We start from the raw sequence: 26,369 nt of genomic DNA on the forward strand, positions 1-26,369 counted from the left end.
AGATTTAAGGTGAGGAAAAGTCTCACCTTCAGGATTGAAGGTGGGAGGAGAAGGGGACGACAGAGGATGGTTGGATGGCATCACCAACTCAAGGGACATGAATTTGAGTAAACTCCGGGATTTGGTGATGGACAGGGAGGCCTGGCGTGCTGCAGTCCATGGGGTCGCAGAGTCAGACACGACTGAGCGACTGAACTGAACTGAAAGTCTCTATGTCTGGGCTGGAGGGAATCTGCTTTTTTATTGTTGTTGAGCTGCGTGACTTGTAGGATGTTAGTTCCCCCAACCAGGAATCAAACCTGGGCCACTGCAGTGAGAGCTCAGAGTCCTAACCACTGGACTGCCAGGGAATTCCTGGGAATTTGCATCTTTAACATAGCCTTCTAGTTGACGCATGCACACCAGGGTTAAGTATGAATTATCATTTAACAAATATGTTTACAGAGCTGTGTCCTTTTGCATTTGCTACAAATCTCTATTGCTAGCACTTAAATTTATATATATGTAAATATTTTAGTTCCTTTCAGAAATTTCTGAAATAATAATGTGCTGAAGTACCATATGGAGATGGGATCACTGGAGCTCAGAATGGTAGCAGAGTTTGTGAAAAGGAAGGAATTCGAGGCGCTTGAAAGGTGAGTAGGCATCAGAAGGAAGAGGGATAAGTGGGTGGACCTGATATGACCACAGATGTGGGCTTAATACCAGTAGGTTTATGAGTCAGTGACTGGTGCACAAGGCTTGTAAGAGGGAATGGTTGGGGAGGATTATGGAGAGTAATGACATGACTGAAGTGACTTAGCATGCATGGAGAATATGGGAGAGTAACATGATGAAAATAACATCTCACCATGACCAGTTTGTCAGTTGTAATGGCAGTTAAGAATGCGTAGCTCACAATATTGCATATTAACCAAACTTATAATTCCAAAATGCTGGGACCTCTAACCAGCCACAGTTGAGGCGAAATTCTATTTTAGACCACGTAGAAACAGTGTAGTTGTCCTGATCACTTAAGAATTCACTTAAAAACAGATCCCTTCCCCCACCCCGCCCTAAGCCTTATTTAGAGATAATTGACATACAAGAAAATAAGATTCTCAGTAGTGGCACAAATTTGGGATTCTCCATATCGTACCCTCAAACACTATCTCAAGGTGCCGGTTCACCGCCTGTCATTTATACACTGATTACTAGGCACCAAGCGCTCTGCAGGTACATTCTCTCTCTCAATCGGCCAAATTTCTCTGTTAAAGTAGAGATTATCATGCCCGTTTTACTGGTGAAGAGGAAATTGAGCCTTAAAGAGACTGGATTCGCCAGGTTACAGCCGGGAGTGACTTTGCTCCGTCTTCCAGAATTCTGCAGGTCTGTAAGCTGCTTCCCTGGTGGATCAGACGGTAAAGAATCCGCCCGCAATGCGAGAGACCTGGGTTCCATCCCCGGGTTAGTAAGATTCCCTGGAGGAGGCGGCATGGCAACCCACTCCACTATTCCACTATTCTCGCCTGGAGAATCCCCATGGACAGATCAGCCCGGCGGGCTTGGCCCATGGGGTCGCAAAGAGTCGGACACGACTGAGCGACTAAGCGCAGCACATAAGCCGACTGAAGAGGAAACCTCTTTCTCAGACGGACGTGTCTCTTAGGCGCCTTTCCAAAATCACGGTATCTGATTGGTGAGATTGGAGGGGCTGGGTGAGCCTGATTGGTTAGTTGGACCTCGAACCAGGCCCACGCCCCTAGGGTCTGGCGAGGAGTGTGTGGGATTTGAAATAGAATTCCTCGTTTCATTGGTGAAAAGAAAACGAACCAGAAGCTATTCGTAAGCGTGATTGGCTGTTGACAGGTTTGCCCCGGTTACGGAAGCCGGTGAGGATGGAGCGGGAGGTCGACTTCCAGGAAGTTGGTAGTGGAAACCGGAATAGCGGTGGAAAAGAGGTTCTCTCAGGCCCAATGGCGACTGTGGTAGCAAGCGGCAGCGATGGAAAAGAGCAAGGAGTGGAGACTTCCGTCACCTATTACCGACTGGAGGAGGTGGCGAAGCGCAACTCCCCGGAGGACATATGGCTGGTGATCCACGGGCGAGTCTACGATGTCAGCCGCTTTCTTAACGAGGTGGGGCCCAGGAGGTGGACTGCGCTGAGGGGGTACGGGCCCAGAAACGCTGGTAGGCTGTGTGTGGGAGGGAGGTGAGGCCTAGCTGAGGACGAAGAGGCGTGCCAAAAGGGACCGCGACCCTTCGAGGCCGAGTTTGGTGGGGTTGGGGGGGAACCTTAGGTCTGCGTGCATTTCTTCCGGCACTAAGTTCTGGTACCTTTGATAATGTGCTTCTGTCACATGTTGAGCATTTACTGTTTGCTTGGCTAAACTTTTGAGTCACCGGTATCACCATTTTACAGAAAGAAAACCCGAGCCTCAGAGTTTCTCACCTAACTGCTTAGAGTCATTCGAACCTAGGTCTGAAAGCGCCAGATCTCTACTCATTTTTTTAACTGTCCCTTCTGAAGCAGTATTCTTGTCTGGAAAATCCCATGGACTGAGGATCCTGGTAGGCTACAGTCCATGGGGTCGCAGAGTCGGACCCGACTGAGCGACTTCACTTCACTTCACTTCTGAAGTAATACCAGTGTTTGGTTTTAATTTTCTTGAGAAGAAGCTGAGATGCCTTCTCCCTTCCTACCATCATGCTGCCTTTCTTTTTCCTATTTTGAGCAGACCTTGAGCCCAGAGGTTATGAGTTGATTTTTTTTTTTTAGCTCTGACTCAGACTCTGTTACCTCTTTTGTAAATCAAGCATGTGTATTACGTTTTACAAGTTCTCCTTGAGACTGGTGCAAGTGATTTTTTTTTTTTAAAGAAATATACTTTTAATGTGTTTACTGAGGTGTAATTTACATACAATAAATCATGCATGTTTAAAATGTACAGTTTGATGAGTTTTGACAAATGTATTCACCCATGTAATCACAACTCCAGTTGAGAAAGAACATTTTCATTACAGTAAAAATTTCCCTCGTGCTTTTTTGTAGTCATTCCTCTCACTCCCAATCCCTGAGGGTTTGGGATTTTTTTTTTTTTTTTTTTTAATGTAAATGTGTTTGGTGGTTTATTTTTGATGTGCATATTTTTATTTTGAGCAGTAGATTAATAATCTAATCGTTAATTTCTTGGGCATATTTGTATAATATAAACCTACTAACACTGAGAAAAAGTTTTATTTCTCTTAGTTCTCTTTATGAAGCAAATATACTAGTAAAAAAATTTTTTTTTCTATTAATTTGGGGCCTAGGGCACAAAGCTCTACATCCTGATTCATAAATCTCTAAAAAAAAATTTTAAACTTAAAGTCCCCCCCCCATACAACACTGATTTTAATAAATCTTTCTAGTGGCCAAGAAGTTAACGTCTTAGCATTTAGTAACTTCTTGTATTTGTGGGGTTTATGGCAGTTGAACGCTTTTAAAAGTGTTTGCCCGTTACTTCAGCCTCAAAGTAACTAATTGAGAGTGAGTTGGATAGTACTGATCCTTATTTTAGCAGGGATATAAGAAACAGGTTCAGAAAGATTTTGGTCAGGCAACTGATTAGTGGCAGGGTGTGTTCGATAAATTCCTTGGTTTATCTTGTCTACATAGCAATACTTTGGAATTCTAGTCTTAGCTGTATTATGGTGTATGCCTCATAAGTTTCCAGTGTGGCTTGTAGCAGAGTAAAGCATAGTTCAGAATGGGTAAGCCAGGATGGGTTCTTTTGTGGTTTCATTCCTCCCCCACTCAGTTTCTTGTTGATTAATTCAGAATAGATAATGAACTTGGAAGGAACACTCAGTGCACATAGTGGACATTAGTTTAATCTTGAACAGTTACTAGCTTGGTTCACCACATGCTGATGGAGCCAGAGACATCATAGGTGTGCCAGCAGGGCCTTTCAAGCTTGACTTGCAGATCTTTACCTGCAGTTCGCCATTCTCTCTTATCCTGTTCCAGAGTCTCTGTCCCTCTGTTCTTGTTCATTCCAAGTCAAGTGCTAAGGAGAAAAGTGAAGCAGAGAAGAGGACTATGGACATGTATGGAGTGACAGCATGAAGATGAAGGGTTGAAATTTTAGATATGGTGGCCAAAAATGGCTTTATTAAGATGATTAAAGTAAAGGCCAGAGAGAAGTTAAGAGAGCCGGCCTTGTGGACATCAGCAGGAAGAGCTTGTTCAAAGCAAGTTCAAAGGCCTTGAGGTGCAAGTATGTCCAGTGTGTTTGAGAAACAGTGAGGGAGGTTATGGTGGCGGGAGAGTAGTAGATGAGGTCAGCATGATCAAGGTGAGGAGCAGGTCATGTACAGTTTTGCTGGTTTTAGAAAGGATTTTGACTTTTGTTCTGAGATGGGTAAGCATAGTGGAGCAGAGGACCAGTAACATGTGACTTAACGGTTTACTATTCAAGCATTACTGACTGCCCTGTTGAGAGGAGACTGAAGGAACACTCGAATCCAGTTAGGAGGCTGTGACGGTACCTCGGGCTAGAGATAGTGGCTTAGTGGTGGTGGTAGTCGGGGTAGTGAGAAGTGTCAGATTTTGGATGTGCTGTGACGGTAGAGCCAATAAATTTAATGATGCCTTTTTTTTTTTTTTTTTTTTAATGATGCCTTGAATTTGAGAGTCAAGGGTGACCGAGGTTTTTGCCTTGCAGGTCTGGAGGAATTGGGTTGTTGTTAGATCAGGTCAGGAAGAAACATCAATTTTCATCCTTTTCTTTCCAATCTGAATTCACTTTGGGGCTCCTCCTTAGAAAGAGTTTCCTCATTTGAATATCTAGCATTTATAGATTGCTTTCTTTTTTGATTAATGAATATGGTTAGAGTGTTACTCTGGGCTTTGAATATGATAATTTAGGATTGATAATATAATTATCTAAAAGATTAATTTCATAGGTTTCAGTCAGTGGTATTGATTTAATTTATTGAAATCACAAATGAAAAACCAAAACATTGCAATCATACACATCGTATTTCTGTTACTTAGTGGTTTTGAAAAAAATGACAGTAGAAATGGTTACGATATCTATGCCATTGACTACAAAATATCGAAGTGCATCTATTTTAGCAAGGGTAAATATGATTTTGTGAACTTCGTTTCAGTTTATATTCTTACTACTGTATCACAAGTGGGAAAAGTTGGGAAACCATTGTCTTATGTATAATTAACCATTTCTGACAACAGTAACCTAAAATATCTGTTATGCTGTTTTAAAGCTTTCTGTGTACTTTTTTAGTGACTGTTGGGATGAGTGGGTATACTGCTTTAGGATCTGCTTCACAGACAGGATAGCATTTTATTCATTCAGCAAACATTTGTTGAGTGCTGACTCTTCTCAAGTGCTGTGGTACTAGGTCCTGTTAGCACAAAAATAGACATAGATCTGCCCTCTTGAAGCTACCCTTCTAAGGGAGACAAAGCAAAAACAGCCAGGCAAGGAGTTGAGAAAGTAAAATGGCCATGGTGGGGAAATCTACTTTAATAAGAGTGATCTGGGAAAGCTTCTGTGAAGATGACTTTTCGTTGATGAGAGGGAACTAGCTTTGGGAAGATGAAAGAAAAGAGCATTCCTACGGCATTTGCAGAGTCAAGCAAGAGTTTGGCATGTTGGTGGGACTGAAAGCATCTGTGGCTTTAGTGTATCCAGTAAAGGTCAAGAATGGCCAGAGAACTTGGCAGGAGCCAGGACAGGCAAGGCTGGGTAGGTGGTATGGATTTGTGAACCATACCATAAGTAAATGGAAAACCACTGATGTGTTTTAAGGTGGGGGTGACATTGAAGAAATTTATTTCAAATATATTATTTTTGCTGAGGTTTTGAGAATAAATTGAAGGGGAAAACAATACAGAAGGGAAGAAAGGAACTCTTTAAATCCCAAGAATTTGAATCCTCCATCTTGTGATGGAGTGCTGCAGTCCACGGGGTTGCAGAGTCAGACATGACTGAGCAACTGAACTGACTGATAAACAGAAATAGAATCATAGTATTCCTTGATCAAGTTATAGTGTCTATTAATTGATTCAGTGTAATAGTAATAGTATGTGTTAGGTGCTTATTATCCTAACAACTTGCTTTTTTTAATCCACTTAATAGCCCATTTTAGAGATGAGAAAACTGAGGAGCAGAGAAATAACTTTCACAAAGTCATAATGCTAAGTGGTACAAGCAGTCTGACCAGATAGCCTGTGCCCATGACATTAGGATTTGTCTCTTTTTTGTTTTTTTCGTGGCTATAGAATATGGAATTAGGTCTGTTTTACAGCCACCTTCTTCCACATCTTAGACGTAATTTGGAAGGGTGGGAATGTGATAGAGGGAAGTTAGAACTAGCACCTTTTTTCTGGAACCCAGGTAAGTTTTTAATTTTTGAGTAGGTCATATAGGTATATTGTGCAAAGCCTTCTTCCCATCTGCCCACTATCACCACCTCCTAAAATTAACTACTACTGTTTGTGAATCTTTCCAGAGTTTTGTTTTGTTCCTGCAAGCAAAAGTGAATGTAATTCTCTCATTCTTCCCCCACCCGCCCCGACCCCCCACCCATAAGATAACTGATAACATGCCTTGCCTTTTTCACATAACTGTATATCTCAGGAGTCTTTCCATATCCACATCTGGAACACTTCCTTATTATTCATAGAAATTGTTGAACTGATTCTGATTTATTCAAGCAGTCTTTTATTTATAAGCATTTGGGTTGTTAGTAATATTTTGCTGTGTAGATTTTTCCCCCATCTAAGTCAACTCTATTGAGATCTAATGTCCATACAACAGAATGTAGAGATTTTATATGTGGAATTCCATGAGCTTTGACAAAGGTCTCACCTGTATAGTCCCCATCACCATCACTGTTTCAAACATTTCTACCATCTGTGTTCTTGGGCAACCAGTGATTGATTTCTCACATTGCAAAATAATATGCTTTGTTCTGTGTCTGACATCTTTTACTTAACGTATCTGTGAGAGTCGTCTATATTTTTTCTGTGTGTCAGCAGCGTGTTCCTGTTTAGTGCTTATTCACTGTAACTATACTAAAATTTAGCTGTTCACCTGTTGATTGACACTGGCTTGTTTCCTCTTTTTTTTTTTTTGGCTATTATGAATAAAGCTGTTGTGAGCTTTTCATATACAAATCTGTGTGTAGACACATTTTCATTCCTCTTGGGGAAATACCTACAAGTGAGATTGCTGGGGTTTTGTTTTTTTTTTTCTAGCTGTACCACATGGCTTGTGGGATCTTATTTCCCCAACCAGGGATCCCTTGGCAGTAAAAGCTCTGAGTCCTAACCACTGGATGCCAGGGAATTCCCATAGGTCATATTTTTTTGTTTTCTTTTGTTTTTGTTTTACATTTGAAGCAATTGGCAGACTTTCTCCCCAGAGTGGCCCCATCATTTTACAGTCACACCAGCAATGTGTCCGTCTTCCAGTTTCTCTACATCCTCACTGATGCATGATGGATTGTGAGTGCTTTCACTTGTAACCATTCTGATAGATGTGTGCTGGTATATAATAATGGTTTTAACTTGCTTTTCCCTGATGACTGATGATTTTGAGCATCTTCAAGGGCTGATTGGCCTTGTGTGTGTCTTGTAAAGTGTATGTTCAGTCTTGCTCATTTTTAATTGTATTGTTTTCTTATTACTGACTTGAAGGCAGTCTTTATATATTCTGGATGCAAGTCCTTTTAGAAATATGTATTGTGAATATTTTCTCACAGTCTGTATTTTGCCTTTTCGTTTTCTTAGGTGTCTTTTGAAGGGAATTTTGGTGAGATGTATATATATATACATGTACATGCATGTATATATACACACACATTTGGTATATAAAACATTCTGATGACTAGATGTGGGCTGTGGGGTTAAAGAGTCTTGTTCAGTTTCCTACTTTACTGTAACCTTAGGAAAATGTGCTCTGTGAAGACCTTTTCCCATCTGTTCAAGGGAGATTATAGTACCTACTCCACGGAGTTGTTGAGACAGTTAATTTAGGTAATTCATACAAAGACTTATCATGGTACCTGATATAAAGAGCTCAGTAAGTATTAGTGGCTGTTTTTATTAATAATTAAAAATTATGTTGTTTCCTATAGCATCTTTTGAGTGCATAGTAACTAGCACATGCCCTGAAGATGTAAAGGTGAATTAGATGCTTTGGACTTGCCGGGAAAATGAGATCTGTGCACAAGCAGTTGTTGTGCATGGTAGAGTAGTCTTGCCTTAGGAAAGACAGAATGTGGGCTCTGCTTGGTGCCACCCTAGGGTACCCCCTGAAAGTTTCAGAGTTTGACTAAGCACAATTCTTACTGTCTTTCTCCAAGACTGGTCAAATGAAATGCAATTCCGTCGTTATCTAGCTTGTGGAATTAACAAATCTATAGAAAGTATGCTTTCTTTCCTCAAACAGGTCCATGTGGCTAGTCCTAGGGAAAGCTAGAAATAACATGAGGCAAAATTTAACCTCCAGCACTGTCCAGGTGAGCTGCCCTGATTGACACTTTGACTTTGGTGTGTGTATTTGTGCGGCTTACATGCCAGAGAGGAAGAGAGGGCAGGTGGGAGTGGAGGAGGGCATTGTGAGCGCCCCCTAGATCTCACTGTGTTCCAGGTTCTGTGCTATATTCAGGAATATAGCCAGGCGTAAGACAGCCATGGTTCCTGTTCTTTGGGAGCTTATAGTCTAGTGGAGGAAGAAGACATGAAATAAACAATTGCAGTTGTGATAAACACCATGAAGATGCCTAAGGAATTGTGAAAATCTGTATCAGTAGGACCTAACATGGTGGGGAATAAGGGTGTATCATCTGGTGGGGGTGAGTTATGTTTGGATCTGCAGACCTGATATTTAGACCTTGAGCAGCTGGAACTGCCAAAGTTACACTCTTTCTGGCAGCCATCAAGTTAACCTCTCCTAGGTGACACGCAGCCTTACGAGGTTCTTTCTAATCCAAACGCAAATACCTGTGGACCCGCACCATTTCCTGCTGTTCACCACCCAGGTCTCTTATCTTTCTTTGAGTTGTCAGACTATTTTTTAGGAAGTAGTTTTTAATCCTCTCCAAAACTTTAACCTCCATATCTTATTTTGATGATTAGTATTCTGCTAATCCTGTTTGGCTAGCCTGGCCTAATTTTGCAGTTTCTGTAATCTTAATGTTTCTAGATTTCATTTTCCAAGTCAGGTGGTCTTTAGCATATCCTATTGTTACATTTTTATTACATCACCATGGAATTTCCATTCACAGAGAATTTGTGTAATTTTTTTCCCAACAAGATTTTTATTCTGTAACTGGCATTCTTCACATTCTCTTTTCTGTCCATCTGTTCCTTATCTGTTCCATAGAATTAGCAATCTAGAAATATTATTTTATGTTAGCAATTTGTCCTCTTTCTTTTCTGTATGAAAATATGACTTTTCTGTCCTCCTTTCAATAAATACTTAGTACATGAACTTAATGAAAAGCTGAAAGATTTCCCCTGCTCCCTGCCACATGCTTTGTGAATTTACTAAAACCCTTCACAGAAGAACATCACCAAGTTTCCTTTGTATCTGTATAAAGTATTTCACTTGATTATTGCTGGACTGAAATAGAAATGAATCCATCACAGGCATTGTTTCATCAATTGAAAGTTTATGATCTTGACTGCCATATAGTTTATTTGAAATATTTGTAATGCTATTTAATTGCTTATACAATAAAAGCTAAGACAAGATCCGTTAGTCTTAAAACATAAAGGCTGTCAAATTCAGAAGAATCTTTTTTGCAGATTCATATGAGACTTAAAAGCAAAGCAGAAAAAAGTGGGAAATGTGTACCACCTTATGTTAGATCTGCTTAATAAAAATAGGGAGAAATTTATGATTGTGTGATAGATTTGAATAGCACCCGTAACCAATCTAGTTCACTAACATCCAGACTCTTTTGGTCTTACTTGTTTTATTTTGCTATGATTCAGACAAAAGTAAATTTTTGGGTTACATTAATTATAGGTATGTAAACCAAGCTTTGTATGTGTGTGTGGTAAAGTACACATAAAATTTGCCATTGTAACCATTTTTAACTGTACCATTAGGTGACATTAAGTGCATTCACAGTTTGTACAACCAACACTGCTATCCATTCCTAAAGCTTTTTCATTACCCCAAACAAACTTCATCACCATTAGGCAGTGACTGATCTCCTGAACCTGTGGGCCTGGAGCCCGTGCTCCTCAGTAATCGGGCTCAGCAGTTGTGGCGCGTGCGCTTAGTTGCCCGCAGCATGTGGAATCATCCCAGACCAGGAATAGAGTAATCGTCTTTCCTTGGCTTTCTTGACTTTGATATTTTTGGAGATCACAGGCAGATCATTTTGTAGAATGTCTCTCAGTTTATGGTTTTCCCAGGTTTCCTCATAATTGAACCCACAGTATGCATTTTTGGCCAGAAGACACAGGAATTATGTAGTGTTATCCCGTTTGCTCCTGTCACAGGATATACATGCTGTTTCATCCCATTGCTGCCATTTTAAAGGAGAAAAGGGAAAAGAGGAGAGCAGCGGGGGAGGAGCTTATATCAGTTAGCTTTTCAGAGAGCCCTTACTTTAATAATATCTTTTTCTTGTAGCATCCTGGCGGAGAAGAGGTTCTGATGGAACAAGCTGGAGGAGATGCAACTGAAAGCTTTGAAGATGTAGGCCACTCCTCTGACGCCAGAGAAATGCTCAAGCAGTACTACATTGGTGATGTTCACCCGGTAAGAACCAGCTGAGCTAGGAGTGCCTGTAGAGAGAGGAAGCTATCTAGCAGCCACGGGGTCGTGATGAGGAATGAATGACTAAAATGGAGATTCACTCAGCCCAGCCATCAGGCTAAATTTTCTCCAAAATCATCCAGCCTTACTGTGCTAAGCTGAAGCTTCTTATTTGTAAATCAGCAAATAGAGTATCTCTGAAAAGGAACTGATTTTGGAAGTGGGTTTTTAGTTGATAAGTTTCTTTGTAATGAGGTTAATATCATGATCTAAAATAGTGCTTTGATTGTTCTTGCAAATTCTTTGCTAAAAGTGGTAACTGTGGACCATGCCATTCTAACAAGGGACTGTGATGTGCTCAGAGTCAAGGATGCGGGGGTGAGGTAGGGGGTCGTGGCAGGACCCTTCTACAGACGCTGATCTCCTAGGGGATTGCTACCAGAAGGTAGTCTCATGTCCCAGAGTTAGAAATAAGCACGTAATGAGTTTGTTTGGATGTGTCTTAAAATATTATTTATTTTCCTCTTTAAACAGAATGACCTTAAACCTGGAGGTGGGAGCAAGGTAAGAAGTCCTCTATTTATCTTGTGTGTTTCAAGTGTTTATATTTCTATTTACTCAAATGGAATTGCTGGGTTTTGGTTTTTTTAAGTATTTTAACAAGAAACGTTTCTCTCCAAGCAAAAATCCCATTTTTCAGGAATTTGCGTCCAGTACCATCTCAGAAAAAAGTAGCAGAGTCTTGAACAATAGGAACATTTTGTTCAGGCCTCTGTTCATTTTTTTTTTTAATTGAAACTCTAAAGCTATGACCCGTGTTCTTACATTCAATAGTATAGGTGATAATAATTGCTTCTGTGTTGGAAAAAGAATTGGAAAGTTGATTTATTCTTGCAAGTCTTAGAACAAGTTGTAGACTGGAATAATTGAGTAATCAACTGGAACAGACCTTTCTGTCCCCATTACCCTGTTGTCTGGACTCAAATAGGTCTACACACCCTTCCCATTCACTCGGTGATACCACAAAAGTAAAAGATTAAATATTTGAAAACTTTAATGTGTACTGCATAATGTACCAGGAAGAAAATTTGAATGCCTTTTTGTTTCCCACAAGCTGGATGCCTCACTTCCCATATTCCCTCATTTTTTTTCTGTTTTCCTCGACTCTTCTACCCTCTTAATTTAAAGACACAACAGTTAGTTGTCACCAGAACTTCATGGAGGCGATGCTCCTTCCCCTTTTCTTCCTTCTAGCTTCCCTTCCCACATTGAGCTGGAATTACTGAACCTGTGTGACAGCAAAGTTGGCCAAGACACACGGATTCTTTCAACTTAAGAGGTTTCTTGACAGATTCTGCCACCTGTTCCCCCACCATCCAGAGTGTTTGTGTAAATTAACTCTTCCATCTTGTTGCACTCTGCTACTCTGAACTGTTGAATTGTTTATGAAGGGGATGTGAAGTGGTTCCTTAAATGCTTTGCAAGCACTGGTAGTTGTTTGTCCCCTCCTCCTAACATGTGTACTATCCATTCTTGAATCTTCACTTGTGTAATTAAGGTAAAATTTGAACTAAGCATAGTTTGTTTGGGATATTGAAAATGTCCAGAAACCATTGCTCTCAGAGGTCAACATCTGGTTTGAGGGATATGCCTGTTTGTACAGGAGATGTACCTTAATTCAGTAACCATAACTCACTTGTTCACAGCACCCTGAGAGCAGTTTTTATATTAAAACAAATAAAATCTGTTGGGGGGGGGGAGTTCCAGTGTCCAGAAGTCTTACAAATTGCTTCTTGTTGCCATTTTTCTTCCTTGGTGCTATATATGTAGTTAGGGCCATTCTTAGGAATGGAGAGCAGTGTTTTTACAGTTCTGTTCCTTGTACCGCCTGTATTGGAATCTCTTGGCATGTTTTCCGAAGTGCGTATTCCCTGGGCTTCCATTACTACTACTGATTAATGCTCTCTGGAGGTGGGAGTTTGCATTTCAGTAACCCAGGTAGCCAAGTGCCAGACATTTGGCTGAATGACATGCCCATCTTCTCATGTGAAAACTTTTAGGGAGCTTTCAATTCTCTTCTGTGGAAAGCACTGTCTGCCTTCTGTAGACCAAAGAAGTAACTAGAGATGTCTCAGATAAATTAAAACTGTTGAGCCTTGAACTTTTTATAAGAAATAAAAAGAAACCCTTTCAGCTGGTGAGATTTGATGAAATTTGTTAAGAATTTAGAAGTCTCCAAATGTAGTTTGGCCCCAGCCCGGCTTAAATTAAACAGTGATTAAGGGCAGTGTTTTCAAGGCTCTGTTTTCCTCATGTCTGCTGTACTCAAAGGACAGTCTCCTTTAAATAGAGAGTCTGATTTTTGAGTGTTTCCAGTCACACTGCTGTACTTCAGGCAGACCAGCCAAGGGAAACCTTTGGGAAAATTTTCAAGACCACCTACATAGGTTGTCATAGAGCTTATATAGTCCAGTCTGATTTTAGTTCCAGGAAGAAATTCTTGCGCCTTCAGATTTATTTCTTACATGAGTTTTAAATAAGCCTTTCTGCATCTAGGCTGCAGGTATCTCTTTTCTTAATTTTTTTTACATTTACCATGAAGAAGTAAATGTCAAGTTCATTGCACTACTATTCTTTCGGTTAAGGTTCCAGAACCTCTGTAAAGAATTGATTTTTTTTTTTTTTTTTACAATGTCTCATTTAGAGGTTTCTTCCACCTTATGGACAGAGTTTTCATTTCCCTTCTTCCTTTATTTCTCTGCTTCTCTCTTCCCTCCGCAACTCCATATCTCTTTCCCGTCTGAAACTACCTCTGCACCCCTGCAAAAAAAAAACAAAACCTTTTTTTAAAGCACCTAGAACATGCTATTCCAGAGTGCAAACCAGGAACTTTTCCCCAGTTTTTTAGAAACTGCTTTTCATACTACTTTTGCTTTGACACGCATGGTCACCTTTGTTTCCTTGTAATGCCTGAGGTTCAAGACCCTGAAGTGTTTGTTACAATACCAAAGCTTAAAAGCTTAGAGACTACGGATGTTTTTCTTAGCTGCTTCAGTTGAAGATAACTAAAATTAAAAACATTTTTATCTCTTAAATCTCTTCTCAGCTGAATTAGTCCCCGTGTCCCAAGAGCTATCAGTCTTCTGTTCACATTTGAGTTAACATTTTTCTGGTCTGCTTTTGAGTTATGGAAACTCACCTTAGAAACTGTTCTGTGCCCATTTGCCTGTCTACTGTGCTGCAAGTAACCAAGATACATTTGTGGTCAGTGATGTCTCTTGATTATGCATTTAATTCTTGGTTAGAATCTTTATCAGTCATGAGTCTACTTTCAGTTCAGGAGATAAGGTCACATACAGATGCAACCTGACCAAAAAACGGGGTACTGTTTCATTCGTTTATTCAGCAGGTATTTTCTAGGTTACAGTTCCCAACTGCTTCACTAGTCAAGTCTCACTGCAGTGAATAGACCCAGTAACTTGACCATTTTTCCATTTAAGTTTTTTGAATGGAAAGTTTGTGGTGTACATGGCTAAAAATTCAAATAGTACAAAAAAGTATACTATAAAAATGACCCCCATTGCCAGCTCTGTCTCCCAGGTCCCCTTCTCCTGAGGTAGCCAGCTGCCATTTTCTCGTTTACTCTTCTGAAGAGATTCTATGCATACGTAAATGTAGATGGATGGGTGGAAGGCATATGGATTGACCAACAGACCAACTACCCCATCCTTTAAAAATCTTGCACATACTGTTCTGACCCTTGCTTCTTTCTACTAAAGCATTTTACCTTAGTGACTTTCCTATCAATTTATAAACATCTTTTAAAGCAACTAAGGTTGTCTCTATAAAAGCTTAGCATGTTTCTTAAACTTCATTTTTCAACTTAAGAAATTTAACTTTTGAAATCTAGTCAGTTCCATCTATGTTAGAAGCAATTTGTAAATTGCATTTAAAGGCAGGTACATTTTTCTCTCCCAGATGTCTCTACAGACTTTTGTTGTACAGAGTTTTCTATTATAGGTACATCCAGGAACATACATAATGTTCCATTTACCTCCTCTTTTCTGAGAGGGAAACTAAAAAGAACACGTACTTTATAGTTTTGTTATGTAGTTGGTTGCAGCATACTAAAAATTTCCTTTTAAGAATTGTTAATTATTCCTATCATACCTACAACCCAATTTATTAATATTTGAAATGGATATGCCTTTGGATGAGTAGTGCTTGCTATTTACCAAAGAATTTTGTGTGGTTGTTTCATTGTTGACTGTTTGTTTACCTAACGTTTGTATTTTGTAACATAATCTTTTGAAATAAAGCAGACTATAATGGCAAGGTCACTCCTGAAAGACAAAATACCCTTCTTGAGAAATCTCAAGGGTTAGTGTGTCTCCTTGTAATGCTTTATTTAGGAATGACGGGTAGTTTTGCAAAACAAGATGTCAGAAAGACAAGGGTAACATCTTTTTCAAATCAGCCCTCCAGTGTGGTGATAAGTAGAATAGTCTCTGAGTGTGTTAATTTTTTCCTTCTGTGTTATCTTCTATATCTTGTCACAATGAGTTCTTGAGAAAGTCGTGTAGAAATTTGTCTCAGCAGGTGTTTTCCATGTTTGCATTTGCCCTTATGTACAGGGAACTATTTTTTGTATGACTGGGCTGACCAGGCGTTTATGCTTTACAAGACAGTAGTTGTTAAAACTGTATTCTCATCTAGAAGGAAATATTAGTACATTGGAGCTTCATGAGAAGGCTGTCCTCAAGATCCACACCACATGGCCATGAATATATTGACATCATGTACTTTCAAAACTCAGCTTTCCTGGATTGTACAGTGAACCTCGCATTGGAATTCACGTAGTGAGAGCTGATGTTACCGACGGTCCTTTGTATTCTGAGGGGAGAATCCTTTGCAGTAGTTTGAAGCACAAAGTTCCCAAGTTGTTTTTCATGTTTCTGGCCACATACAAACCAAACTATTCTAAATAAAAAGCTACAAAAACTACCAGGCCACCCAGATACTCATTAAATTTGTTGAAGGTGTCCTGTGGCTTAAAATCCACTTCTTCCAATTTTAAATACTTGGAATCCTCTAGGAATGGCAAATATTCAATTTAGGAATTAACATATAAGCTTCTTATGTTTCCCTTTTATTTAAATCTCTGAAAGTCTAAATATAAGCTATTTAGGCTTGAAAGTATATGTATAATGCCCTGTATATATATTTGAATGCCTCATAACCATAATTTTGACTCACTGCTTCCTATGTTTATATTCTGGTGACAAAATACACCATTCCTTAAGAATGTGTTCTCCTGTTTTTTTCCCTAAACAGGGTTCATAGTGAAATCACCCCCCACTGATCCCTAAATCCTTTCCCATATGTTTGCCAGTTATGAGATTTCTTTATCATTCTTTTAACCACGGGAAAGCATATCGGAAGAGCATCTGGAAGAACGCATCTTTATGTTCTACTGTGAGATAGAAGCATCTCTTTGTGGTGCTCCTTCAGTCTTCCTGGACGTGGGAGCATGATGTCAACATCTCTCTCATCTTTAGAAGTCTGCTCTTATAGGTTTTGCTACTACAATGCCCTTGGGTCAGAGAAATGTGTTAATTGAGTATGACTTTAGAATTCAGGTTCATCTGATCTGAACTTTTCAATTCACAAGTGAGGAAACTGATTTAGCATGGAGCCTGAAGATACCAGCTGTAATTTCAGTTACAATCAGCATTAATAAAAAGGTTACTCAAAAATTATGAAGTATTTCCTTTGTTTAGTATTTATATGTATGTGCATGTATTTATTTATGTATTTCATGAGGGAATTAAAGCCTTAGTGAATCTTGAACTTGAGGAACCACCTTGTTTAAACAGTTAATTTCTGTTAATTTTGAATTAAAGTTAGAGTAGACTTCGAGGTGGTTGTTTGGAAGTGTATTCCGGACTTGTTGAAGGAGAAAGAAACATGGATGTTAATTACTTGGGAAAGCTTTTGGTAGAAGAACTCTGGATTTGAACTGCTCTTTTGTAACTAAAATCATAGGGTATTGTAGTTACTACTGTCTGTGCCAAAGATGGAGACCAGTGCCTTCTCCTGACCAATCTTGCATGTAAAGTAACGTGTGGGCAAGAACATAAGCAGCCAAGATATGCCTGAACACCCACAGGGGTAAATTAAAGTCAATCATAAACTGTAGGAATTTTACCTAAGCATCTGTTAGACTCAGCGCAGAGCTCTGGAGTGGAAATGAGAACTATGCATGGTGAGAACAGAAAGGTAGACTCGAAGAAAGGTTTTGTATTAATAGAACATTTTTCTTTTTAATTTTGTTAAATTAAAAATAACTTTTTTGGCTTCTTTCCTAAGTTGGCTGAGGCACTTTTGGCTACCATGAGCAGTGCCTTAAACAACTCTTTCATTTATAGTTGATTAAAAGCAGAGTAACTGTGCTTTGGCATTTATTTGGCTGTCAGTATTCTAAAGAGGATATGCTGCTTTCTCTTCTCTTTCCTCCAGTGTTAGGGTAGTTCTTTTTGCATTCAGGGAAAGCTTGATCTTAAAACGGGTTGAGGTACTTGGTTAAAAGGAGGAATGAGCGGTAGGAAGGAAGGATGCAAACCATATATATTTAAATTTTTAAAAATTGCTTGTTAGGAACTATTACCATTTCAGTATATTATGGTCTTGGTATGTCTCCTCTCTTCCCCCCCCTCTTTCTTCTCTGGGTTGCTTACTGCATTGTCTAAGGTTCACTAGAGTTAGCACACACCCAGTGCTTGTGGTTGTAAAAGAGGCTGAAAACTTCTAGAGAATTCCTTTATATGAACTAATGGCTTTTAATGTTTTTATCGGTTAAGCAAAGTGATACATTTATTATCCATTATGCTCTCATGTAAGCCTTTCAGATTACCTTCTTTTTTTATTTTTTATTTTTTTTTTTCAGATTACCTTCTTTTTTTAAAAAAAAAAATGCTAATTCTACATTTTTTGTTTTATAAATCATTGGTATATTTGTGGATAATGAAAGCATAAAAGACCGTGGACATTTTCTTCATAGAATTCAATCATTTTTTGGTTACTGTAGTGGAATATTTTGAAAGGCAGTGTTATAAATGAGATGCAGACACAACCGTCAGTACCATTCCCACCTTTCAACTCTGCAAAACATTGGCTGTATTTCTCAAAGATTGACAGTAACATGTTTTAACTAGCCTGACTCATTCTACTCAAGGAGAAATATCCCAGATTGTTATCATCAGGGTCTCAAAGAAATATAGTAGTAAAGTAATAAGATTTATCTAAAACTTCCTAGAGGTTTTATTTGGCTGTAGGTGAATTTCTTTCAGGTTTCAGGCATGGTCTCATTTGCATTGCAATGTTCTGAATATAGGAAGCTAAAACTCACCTCATGGTCTGCTCTAAAGTATCTAGGCCAGTATGTATGTAGGGTTGTTGGAATTCTTGGAGGTTACTGAGAACTGTAATTATGTGTTCATACCCTGGCATACTGCTGACTATTGGCAGAGATGATCTTTCGGGCAGCGGTAACCTGTGCTAATGGGTTACTGTCCTCTGGCAGTAAGTTAGCATGCTTTTTTGTACTCTACAACTAATTAATGAAATCCATAAGTTGATTTGATGTTTACATAAATTGAATTTAAAATTTTGGTATCAGCTTTATAAAGATGTAATTCACATTTCATCCAATTCACCTATTTAAGATGTACGGGTCAAGGGTTTTTAGTATATTTAGAGTTGTGCAACCATAATCACAGATCAGTTTTTGAGCATTTTCATCACTCTAAAAAGAAGCCCCATAACCTTCAGCAGTCATTTTCCGTGTCCCTCCAGATCCTCTTCTCCCTGCCCTAGGAAACCACTGATCTACTTTCTTGCCTCTTGGTTGCCTGTTCTGAACATTTCATATAAATAGACTTATGTAATACATGGTCTTTTTGTCTGGTTTTGTCAAGTAACATTTTCAGGGTTCATCAGTGTTGTCACTGATGTATCAGTACCTCTTGATTAGTTACTGCCACATTTAAAAAAAAATTTATTTTGGTATTTTCTTAACCCTAACCCCATTTTTCCTGTTTTCAGTATGAAAAGTCCTAAGATCTCTAATCTTAATTATTATGATTTCAGAGAGTAAACCAGTTTGCTTTTCTAAGTCACAGAGCAGTCATCTGCATGCTTTTGAGCATTTCCCAATTGATCTCTCTGTTACAAGAGAGGAGTTTTTATTTTTTAAATACGCTTTCAGGAAATGTGATTTTAACTACTGTCACTGGCAAGCCCAGCTAAACTAGGCATATCATTGTGACTTCAAATGAGTTCATTAATTTATTGTAATATAGTTTGTATCAATGGCATTTTTTTTCCAATAAATAAAAAGAGTTTAGGTCATTTCTGTGTGCTTTCATAGTGATTCTTTACTAGAGAATGCCAGTATATTATCAGAAAAAGAACTGCGCATCTTCCTATACATATGGATACTTGCAAACATCAAATTACATGAAAGATGAAGTTGTTATTTAGTTTCATAGTTTACATGAATATTCATGAGAAGTTTTATATACTCTGTGTTAATCTTTGTTTTGTTTTGTTTGTTTTTAAATATGCATCTTCTTCAGGAACCTCCGAAAAGCAATACATGCAAAAGGTTGGTATCTCCTTAATAGACTTTCTTATGCTCCAAAATACTGTGTGGCCATAAGTATACATGTGTGACATAACTTAAGAGTATAGTTTGACAACTCATTCTCTTTTTTTTGGTCAAAATTATTGCAAATCAGTAGTCTCTTAGCTTTAGCAAAATTAATTTTTCCAGTTTCAGTAATCTTGAATAATCTAAAAAAAAGTTCTTGCCTTGAGTAACTTTTAAATCTCGTTGTGACATTAATTAAAGTCATAGGTAGTAAGAGGCAAGAGTGCATGGACAAGTATTAGTCCTGAGTCAGACCCACAGTCTCTGCAGCTCAGCCCAGCTATGCAGTTTCCACTAAAAACTTACTCTCTTTTAATCCTCACAACACACCTGTAATGTGGGTGCTGTTATTACATTTTACAAAAGAAAAAAATTGTGTATTGCAGTCATGTTCAGGAGTTTGAGTTTTCTCAAAGGTTACCTTATATCCCTTGCAGTAATGTTGCTAATACAGTAGTAGTAGCCCTGAAAAGTATGCATTTGGCGTCCCTTAAATAGTGTCTCTACTTGAGATGATTGTAGAATCCTTGGCTCATAAAAATTTATAGAGATTATATAGAGCTGTTTCATCTTTCTGAGATCTCACTTAAGGCATTTCATAGAGAAAATATGTCTTCCCCCACCCCGCCCCTATAAAACTAACGTGTCTTTTTGTTTGAGATGATAGTCAGAATATTTTTAAAAAGTGGAAATTAAAGGAAACTGTTAGTAAATTCAGCTGATTTATACTCAGCCCAAAGTCCCGTAAAGAATTTGAAAATACAGGCCATAAACTTGCTGTAGACTTTTACAACACTTAAAATTGGTTAAGAATTATTCTGTGGAATACATAAAGAATTTTTACAAATCAATTAAAAAATAACTTTGTAGAATATGAGAAAAAGATTTAAGCACCTTACAGAAGAGGAAGCACAAATACGAGCATATTAAAAAAAAAGGTTTGATTTCATTTGTCATCAGAGAGATGCAAATTAAAATCATAGGGTATATTTCACACCTATCAGATTGGCCAAAATTAAAAATTCTAAAAATAAGAGGAGTTGTTTAGGAAGTGAATTACCAATATTCTTAGGCCCTGTTAGGATCTTGAGGAAATGTAAATGGGTACAGTCACTGTGGAAAACAGTTTATGCATTATCAAGTAAATTTGATGATATAGTAACTTTTGATCCAGCAATTCTATTTCTAGGGATATATATATGTACATATACACTCAAGAAAACTGTGTATACATATATACCAGTGAACACATTACAGAAATGCTCATAGCAACATTATTCAAAATATTAAAATATTGGAAACAACCTAAATAACCATTCATTAGTAAGATGAATGAATTCATTCTGGGATATTCACACAGTGGGATACTACAAACCAATAAAAGTAACAGTCACAGCTACAGGCAATAACCTGGGTAAATCTGAGTGGATAGAGTTCTGTCTTACGGGCAGGAGGTTGTTGTTGAGCCTGTGTCTCCTTTGCTGAAGTACAGGTGCATTTCCTCTACTTCTCTTCTCCGTGGTCATAAAGGGACAAAGGATCGTCTGAGGACTGATGGCCCACCGTTCTTAGTCTTTTGCACAGAAGGCTTTATCTTATGTGTTTTGTCAAGGGTCCTGCTTTTGATCTCTTTTGCCTCTTGGGCTGCCCTGGAAGGTGCCTGAAATCATTTCTCTTTTGGGGAGATTACTTTTATGTTTCCCTGTGCCATATAGCTGTTGTACATACTGACCGACTTGCTTGTGTCTTTAAGCAAAGCTACCTGGCTGACATTCTAAACTTGTCCAGAACAGCTTTCTGCCATAATTTAATGTACAAAGTGCTTGGTGTGTTCAGGCAAAAAGAATCATTTTTATTATTGAACCACAGCTGGTTTTTGTGGACTTCAAAGCCTTTTAGTACTAAGACTGCATATGTCTTAAGTGGAGGGGCAGCCAGGTCATTTGGATTAAAACTAGCAGTGTTAATAAGTTCTAATAGAGAAGAAGGATTTTTTTTTTTTCTTTTTTTTTTTTTGACTGTCCCATGTGACTTGCAGGATCTTAGTTCCCCAACCAGTGATTGAACCCAGGGCCACCGCAGTGAAAGTGAGTCGTCTTAACCCCTGGGCCACCAGGGAATTCTCTTTATTTTGAGGAGAATGATGACTGTCCTGAAACTGAGGAGGGTTTCTTTGTAGGACTTCTTACGCCAGCCTTCTTGAACTATTTGCCTAATTTTATTAGCACTCTCAGTATGTTCTGTGTGTGTTTGTGTGTGTGTCCTTATTAGTATCCAAACAAGGATAGGAATCAAGCTGCTTGACTAACTTCCCTTTGTGATTTTGGGTGCAGAGCTTGTGTTTTCTATGTGTAAAATGAGAATAATAATAGTACTCATTTCATAGGATTGTTGTGAGGATTAAATTTTTAAAATAATTTGGGGCAGATATAATATCATCAGCAATTGTATTAGGTATCATTGGTTCTACATTGATAATTATATACATAAAATGGTGGCCTTTTCCTGTTTAAGGATGTTAATTGTTGAATATGTGAAAAGTCTTGAAGAAAAATTTAAACTATCTGTAATCCCATAAACCAGAAATAACCATTTATGTCTTTGTGAAAACACATACTGAGGTGTGTGTGTGTATTATCTTTTTTTGGTATCATGCTATATGTTCCATTTTTAGTCCTTTTAAAATTATTGTTGAACTCTCACTTTAATTAAAATCTTTGTTGTTGTTTTTTTTATTTTTTATTTCTCCAAATCAAAGAATTTTGAATATTAAATGTGAAAGTATTTAAATACTTTAGTATTAAAATATGAATGTTGAATGATAGGGAATGTTTGGTATGAAATGTTCACAATTTTATGTTTTTTTCGCCCTTGAACATCTAGCTACTGGTCGTATTGGATCTTCCCCATCGTGGGTGCTATTCTCTTAGGTTTTCTGTATCGTTACTACATGGCAGAGAGCAAGTCCTCCTGAGGAGACCTTGTTGAAGTCTGGAGAGCATTTCCACTTGGGAGCAAGAACTAGAGACTTACTTGGAGCCTGCAGCGGTGCCCTCTTCTTGAGTCCTGCCATTTGTATTCTTAGCCCTTGGAACCCAGATGGTTGGCCAGACATCCACCTCAGCTCCACGGCTATGTCCAAGTCATTCCTCAAGAGCCTTACTCTCAAAGCACCTGCTCATTTTTCTGTATCCTTGCCTTTGTTTCCTCTCTTTACTCTTGTTCATGAGCGCCTTTATGTTTCAGAACTGTCTTCTTTGATTACAGTCCACATGTCATTGTGGCATTCCCTTTGGTAAAATTGCCTGCTTTCCAGTGCTTCGAACGCACGTTAGACATATTTAACAGCGTGTCGCATTCTGGTTTTGAAGCATTTCTTTTTCCCTTTTTCTTTTAAGTAAATGTTCCTATTTTTTAAATTATGACTTAATTTTATTATTTATCATAAGAGGTTTTAATTCATGGCATCAGGTTGCACATCTGTGACTTAAAACACAACTGCAGAATTACCCTTTTCCTTGTTTGTAATTGTTAAAACTGACCAAGTGTAGCAAGGAGCCCTTGCCACCCTCTAAGGCATCAGATGGTGGTGCAGGGCAGAACTCTGCTTCCCTTTTGTTCATTGGGAGTGGAGAGAAACAGGGAGAGGGAGAGATGAATTAGGATGACAGAGTGAATTCATAGTAATCTTTCTTTTGAAAAATATTGAAAAACACAACTTTAAGGGCAAGAGTTCAGAAGAACCACTAAAACTTCATCCTTTTTTTTGATTTGGCACCAGTTCCTAACCATCTTTTTTCTTTTAAAGTTACCATCTTTTATTGGTAAAATGCAAGTAAGTATATCTTTAGGGCTTTACAGTTTTGTAAAAGATTTTGCTGTTTTTTTAACCAATTGGCAATTTTTTATTTGCCATTTTATAGAAGTGAGAGACTCCAAATTGATCAAAGATACAGTATTTGATCTTCTGTTTGCCCCAGTAAAGTAACTCCCATGGTAAAGCGGCATTTGGAAGCAGGAGAGCGGGGCAAGAGTGTTTTCCACTTCATCTTATTTTACCTCCATGGCTCCAATTTGTGGTTTTGTTGTTTTTCCATTGAGAGGGGGGAAAAAAGTGGTAGTTACTTTTTTTTTCCCTTGGATAACTGTTTCCATGAGGAGTAGGTTATTATTCAGAATTATATTACTGTTTCTCCTCAGTTCAGGCATTTCTCTGGTGTATTTAAGTGCTTTCTTCCTCTCTGTGGAAGCACCTGAGGAGACCGTCCACTGGCAGTTTTCTGCTGACAACTGTGGTGATTCTTCCTCCGTGTCCTTTGAGGATGACCAGTCTGCTCTGAGCCATTGTCACGTACAGCAGGGAACCGCGTGGTTCAGGAAGGACCGTGGTCACTGCTCAGCATCTCCTCCCCTCTCCTGCTTGCCAGAGACTTGACAGGACAGGAAACTACACAGCAAACCTGGGTCTGCCCATGCAAACTCCTTAAGAAAAAGTTCAGCCTAGGTCTTGTATCCTGTGATTTAGCCGTTGAGCAAATTCAGAATTCATAAAAATAACATTAACCTGGTAATTGTGCACTTGGTTATGACATTATGGAGTAATTTTAGGGGATTTCTGGCCAGCTTTTATATGTCAGGGATGTGGGTTAACTTTTAAATTTTTATCTTTAGAAAGTATTTTGTATGTATTATAAGATGCCACTTTAAGACAATTTACTGAAAGAAAAATCTCTGATGATTATGTAACAGAGGTGGTTGTGACTTTTTACTCCTCAATTTGAAGGTAAAGAAGGGTTGCCTTGAATAAGAATTGATACTTAATTGCTGTAATCATTTAAGTCACCTGATGAGATGGGCCCACACTGGGGTAGAAATGAAGAACAAAGGAGTATTGAGCTGAAAAAGGAAACATTCGAGCTAAGACTAAGCCAGAAGATAACTTGGATTAATTAAAAATGTGTTGGCAGTCCCCCAAATTGAATGGAAAACATCTGGCTTAGAAGAAATGTTAAAGAACAATATTCTTAAGTAAAATTTGTGTTTTTTGGTATTTTTTAAGGTAGAGACCACTGCAAAAGGTATGTTTTTCTGTTTCATATTGGTTGTCGTTTCCTGTTTACATCTGGACTTGTTCTTATTCAGAGCCAGAGGAAAAGATTTTCAGACTTTGTCTCAGCCAGCCATGAAATCCATCCAATACCCAGGGCTCTCTTTTGATCTGCTAATGTGATGTCACTTTGTGTTATAAAAACCACTTTTGGGTCCACTTCTTATTATTCTGCTGCCTACATAAACAGCCAGGTGAAAGGTAGAGCTTGTGTGAGAGCTTGCAGAGGTTTTTTTTTTAAACAATAATGTAATACAGTATATTAGCCAAATCTATCAAAAAGGACTTTTGTTTTAAGACATGGATGGGAATTCTGGAAACAGCCTCGACATTGATGGGTTGTGAAAAACCCCTCTGCAGAGCCAGTGGAGCCAGTCCCTGTTGTCCGGAGCCTCCTGGGGTGTCTCTGGAGTGTTGGGTTGTTTATTCCCAAGGAAGACTTAACCACCGGCGCCCACCATACTGTCAGCATAATGGCTGGAGATCACAGGAGAGGAGATGAGGGGAAATTAGTGCCCCCAAATAAGGATGTTAGTGCCGGGTCCCAAGATTTCCTGCCTCTCTCTCTCAGGAGTTGGTTTTGGTTTCCAAATGACTTACGTTTTGTAAAGACAGGAAAGTAGTGGGGACAGAGTTTATACTGTGTTTAGTTCTCATGTGACCACTTAAGCTGCAACAAAAACCCATTGGAACCTGTAATTTGACCCTGTAAAGTTCTTTCAGCAGTTGTCGTAGATGCACATGTTGTGAAATAAGAATATTATTGTGTTTACACTCACACAGTTCCCATGTGGAGCAATGAAAAACGCTTTTCAGGCTAGATGTATCATTACTTACAGAGTATCTCATGTTTAAAATCTCAAGTGATACCCATCTGATTAAATTCCATTTTAGAAACATAGAACAATAATGTTGGTTACTTCCTTCCTTGGGAGAAATGGATTCAGATGTGTCTTGTGTCAACAGAGACTGTTGTTTTTTTTTCTTTCTTTCAACCATCTTGTTCTTTTGCCAAATATCATGAAAGTAATGAGGAGTTTAGTCCCATCTGGCTGTTGTGCTCTGCGAGAGCTGGGTTTGTAATTTGTTGGGGGTGATCTCAGAGGGGAGGTTCCAAGAAGCAGAGGTATTTTTCAGGTTACCTACTCCACACCTAGCTTCTCACTCATGAACTTGAGGGGCCAATTTGCACCTGCACCTATATTCTCCATTTGCTGTTTAGACAAAGCATGGTAATTTCACTTTCTTTCTTTTGATTTTACCCTCCACTCTGAGCAAGTGATATTAACATTCCTTTTGTGTATTCAATAAATGGAGTTTGTGTACCTATTTTATTTCAGCATATTTTGAACAAAGATCTTTGTCTGCTGGAATGTGCACACAGTGAATGTTTGTTTAGAACTACACACAATAAAGATACTGTTTTCCTTTTCTTGCCCTGACTACAGTTATTTATTTATTTATTTTTTTAATTTATTTTTTTAGTAGAAATTTTGGTTCTGTAGTTCTCAGGTGTTCTGAAAGAAAAGAATTGGGAAGCATAAAAGCCACCTGTATCAATGCTGATACTGGGTTTAGTGTAACTGAAGAGAGTTCTGCGGTTCTTCAGGATTTTTGCTGCTGTTGCTCTTTCCTTGATGCGTGTTGCTCATTTGATAATCACGAGAGGCACAAACCAAGACTTTTGCTGAATTAACAGATGTGATATGGCAACAAGGTAGCCAGGTTTTTACTGAAACCATCTGATAAAGAGAAACCAGTTCAAGGTAATAATATTTGTTATCTA

The 26,369-nt window shown here is 38.5% G+C and overlaps 1 protein-coding gene across 1 annotated transcript; it reads left to right on the plus strand.

The window, feature by feature from the left end:
* The first annotated feature begins 1,862 nt into the window (after positions 1-1,862).
* LOC133054137 (cytochrome b5 type B) lies at positions 1,863-26,015 on the plus strand. The gene is made up of 5 exons (XM_061138840.1): positions 1,863-2,117; positions 10,641-10,769; positions 11,301-11,330; positions 19,403-19,431; positions 22,360-26,015. The coding sequence occupies exons 1-5, from the start codon at positions 1,878-1,880 to the stop codon at positions 22,448-22,450; spliced, it is 519 nt and encodes a 172-aa protein (XP_060994823.1). The 5' UTR covers positions 1,863-1,877; the 3' UTR covers positions 22,451-26,015.
* Positions 26,016-26,369: the final 354 nt, after the last annotated feature.

This window comes from Dama dama, chromosome 4, assembly GCF_033118175.1.
Source record: "Dama dama isolate Ldn47 chromosome 4, ASM3311817v1, whole genome shotgun sequence".
NCBI lineage: Eukaryota > Metazoa > Chordata > Mammalia > Artiodactyla > Cervidae > Dama > Dama dama.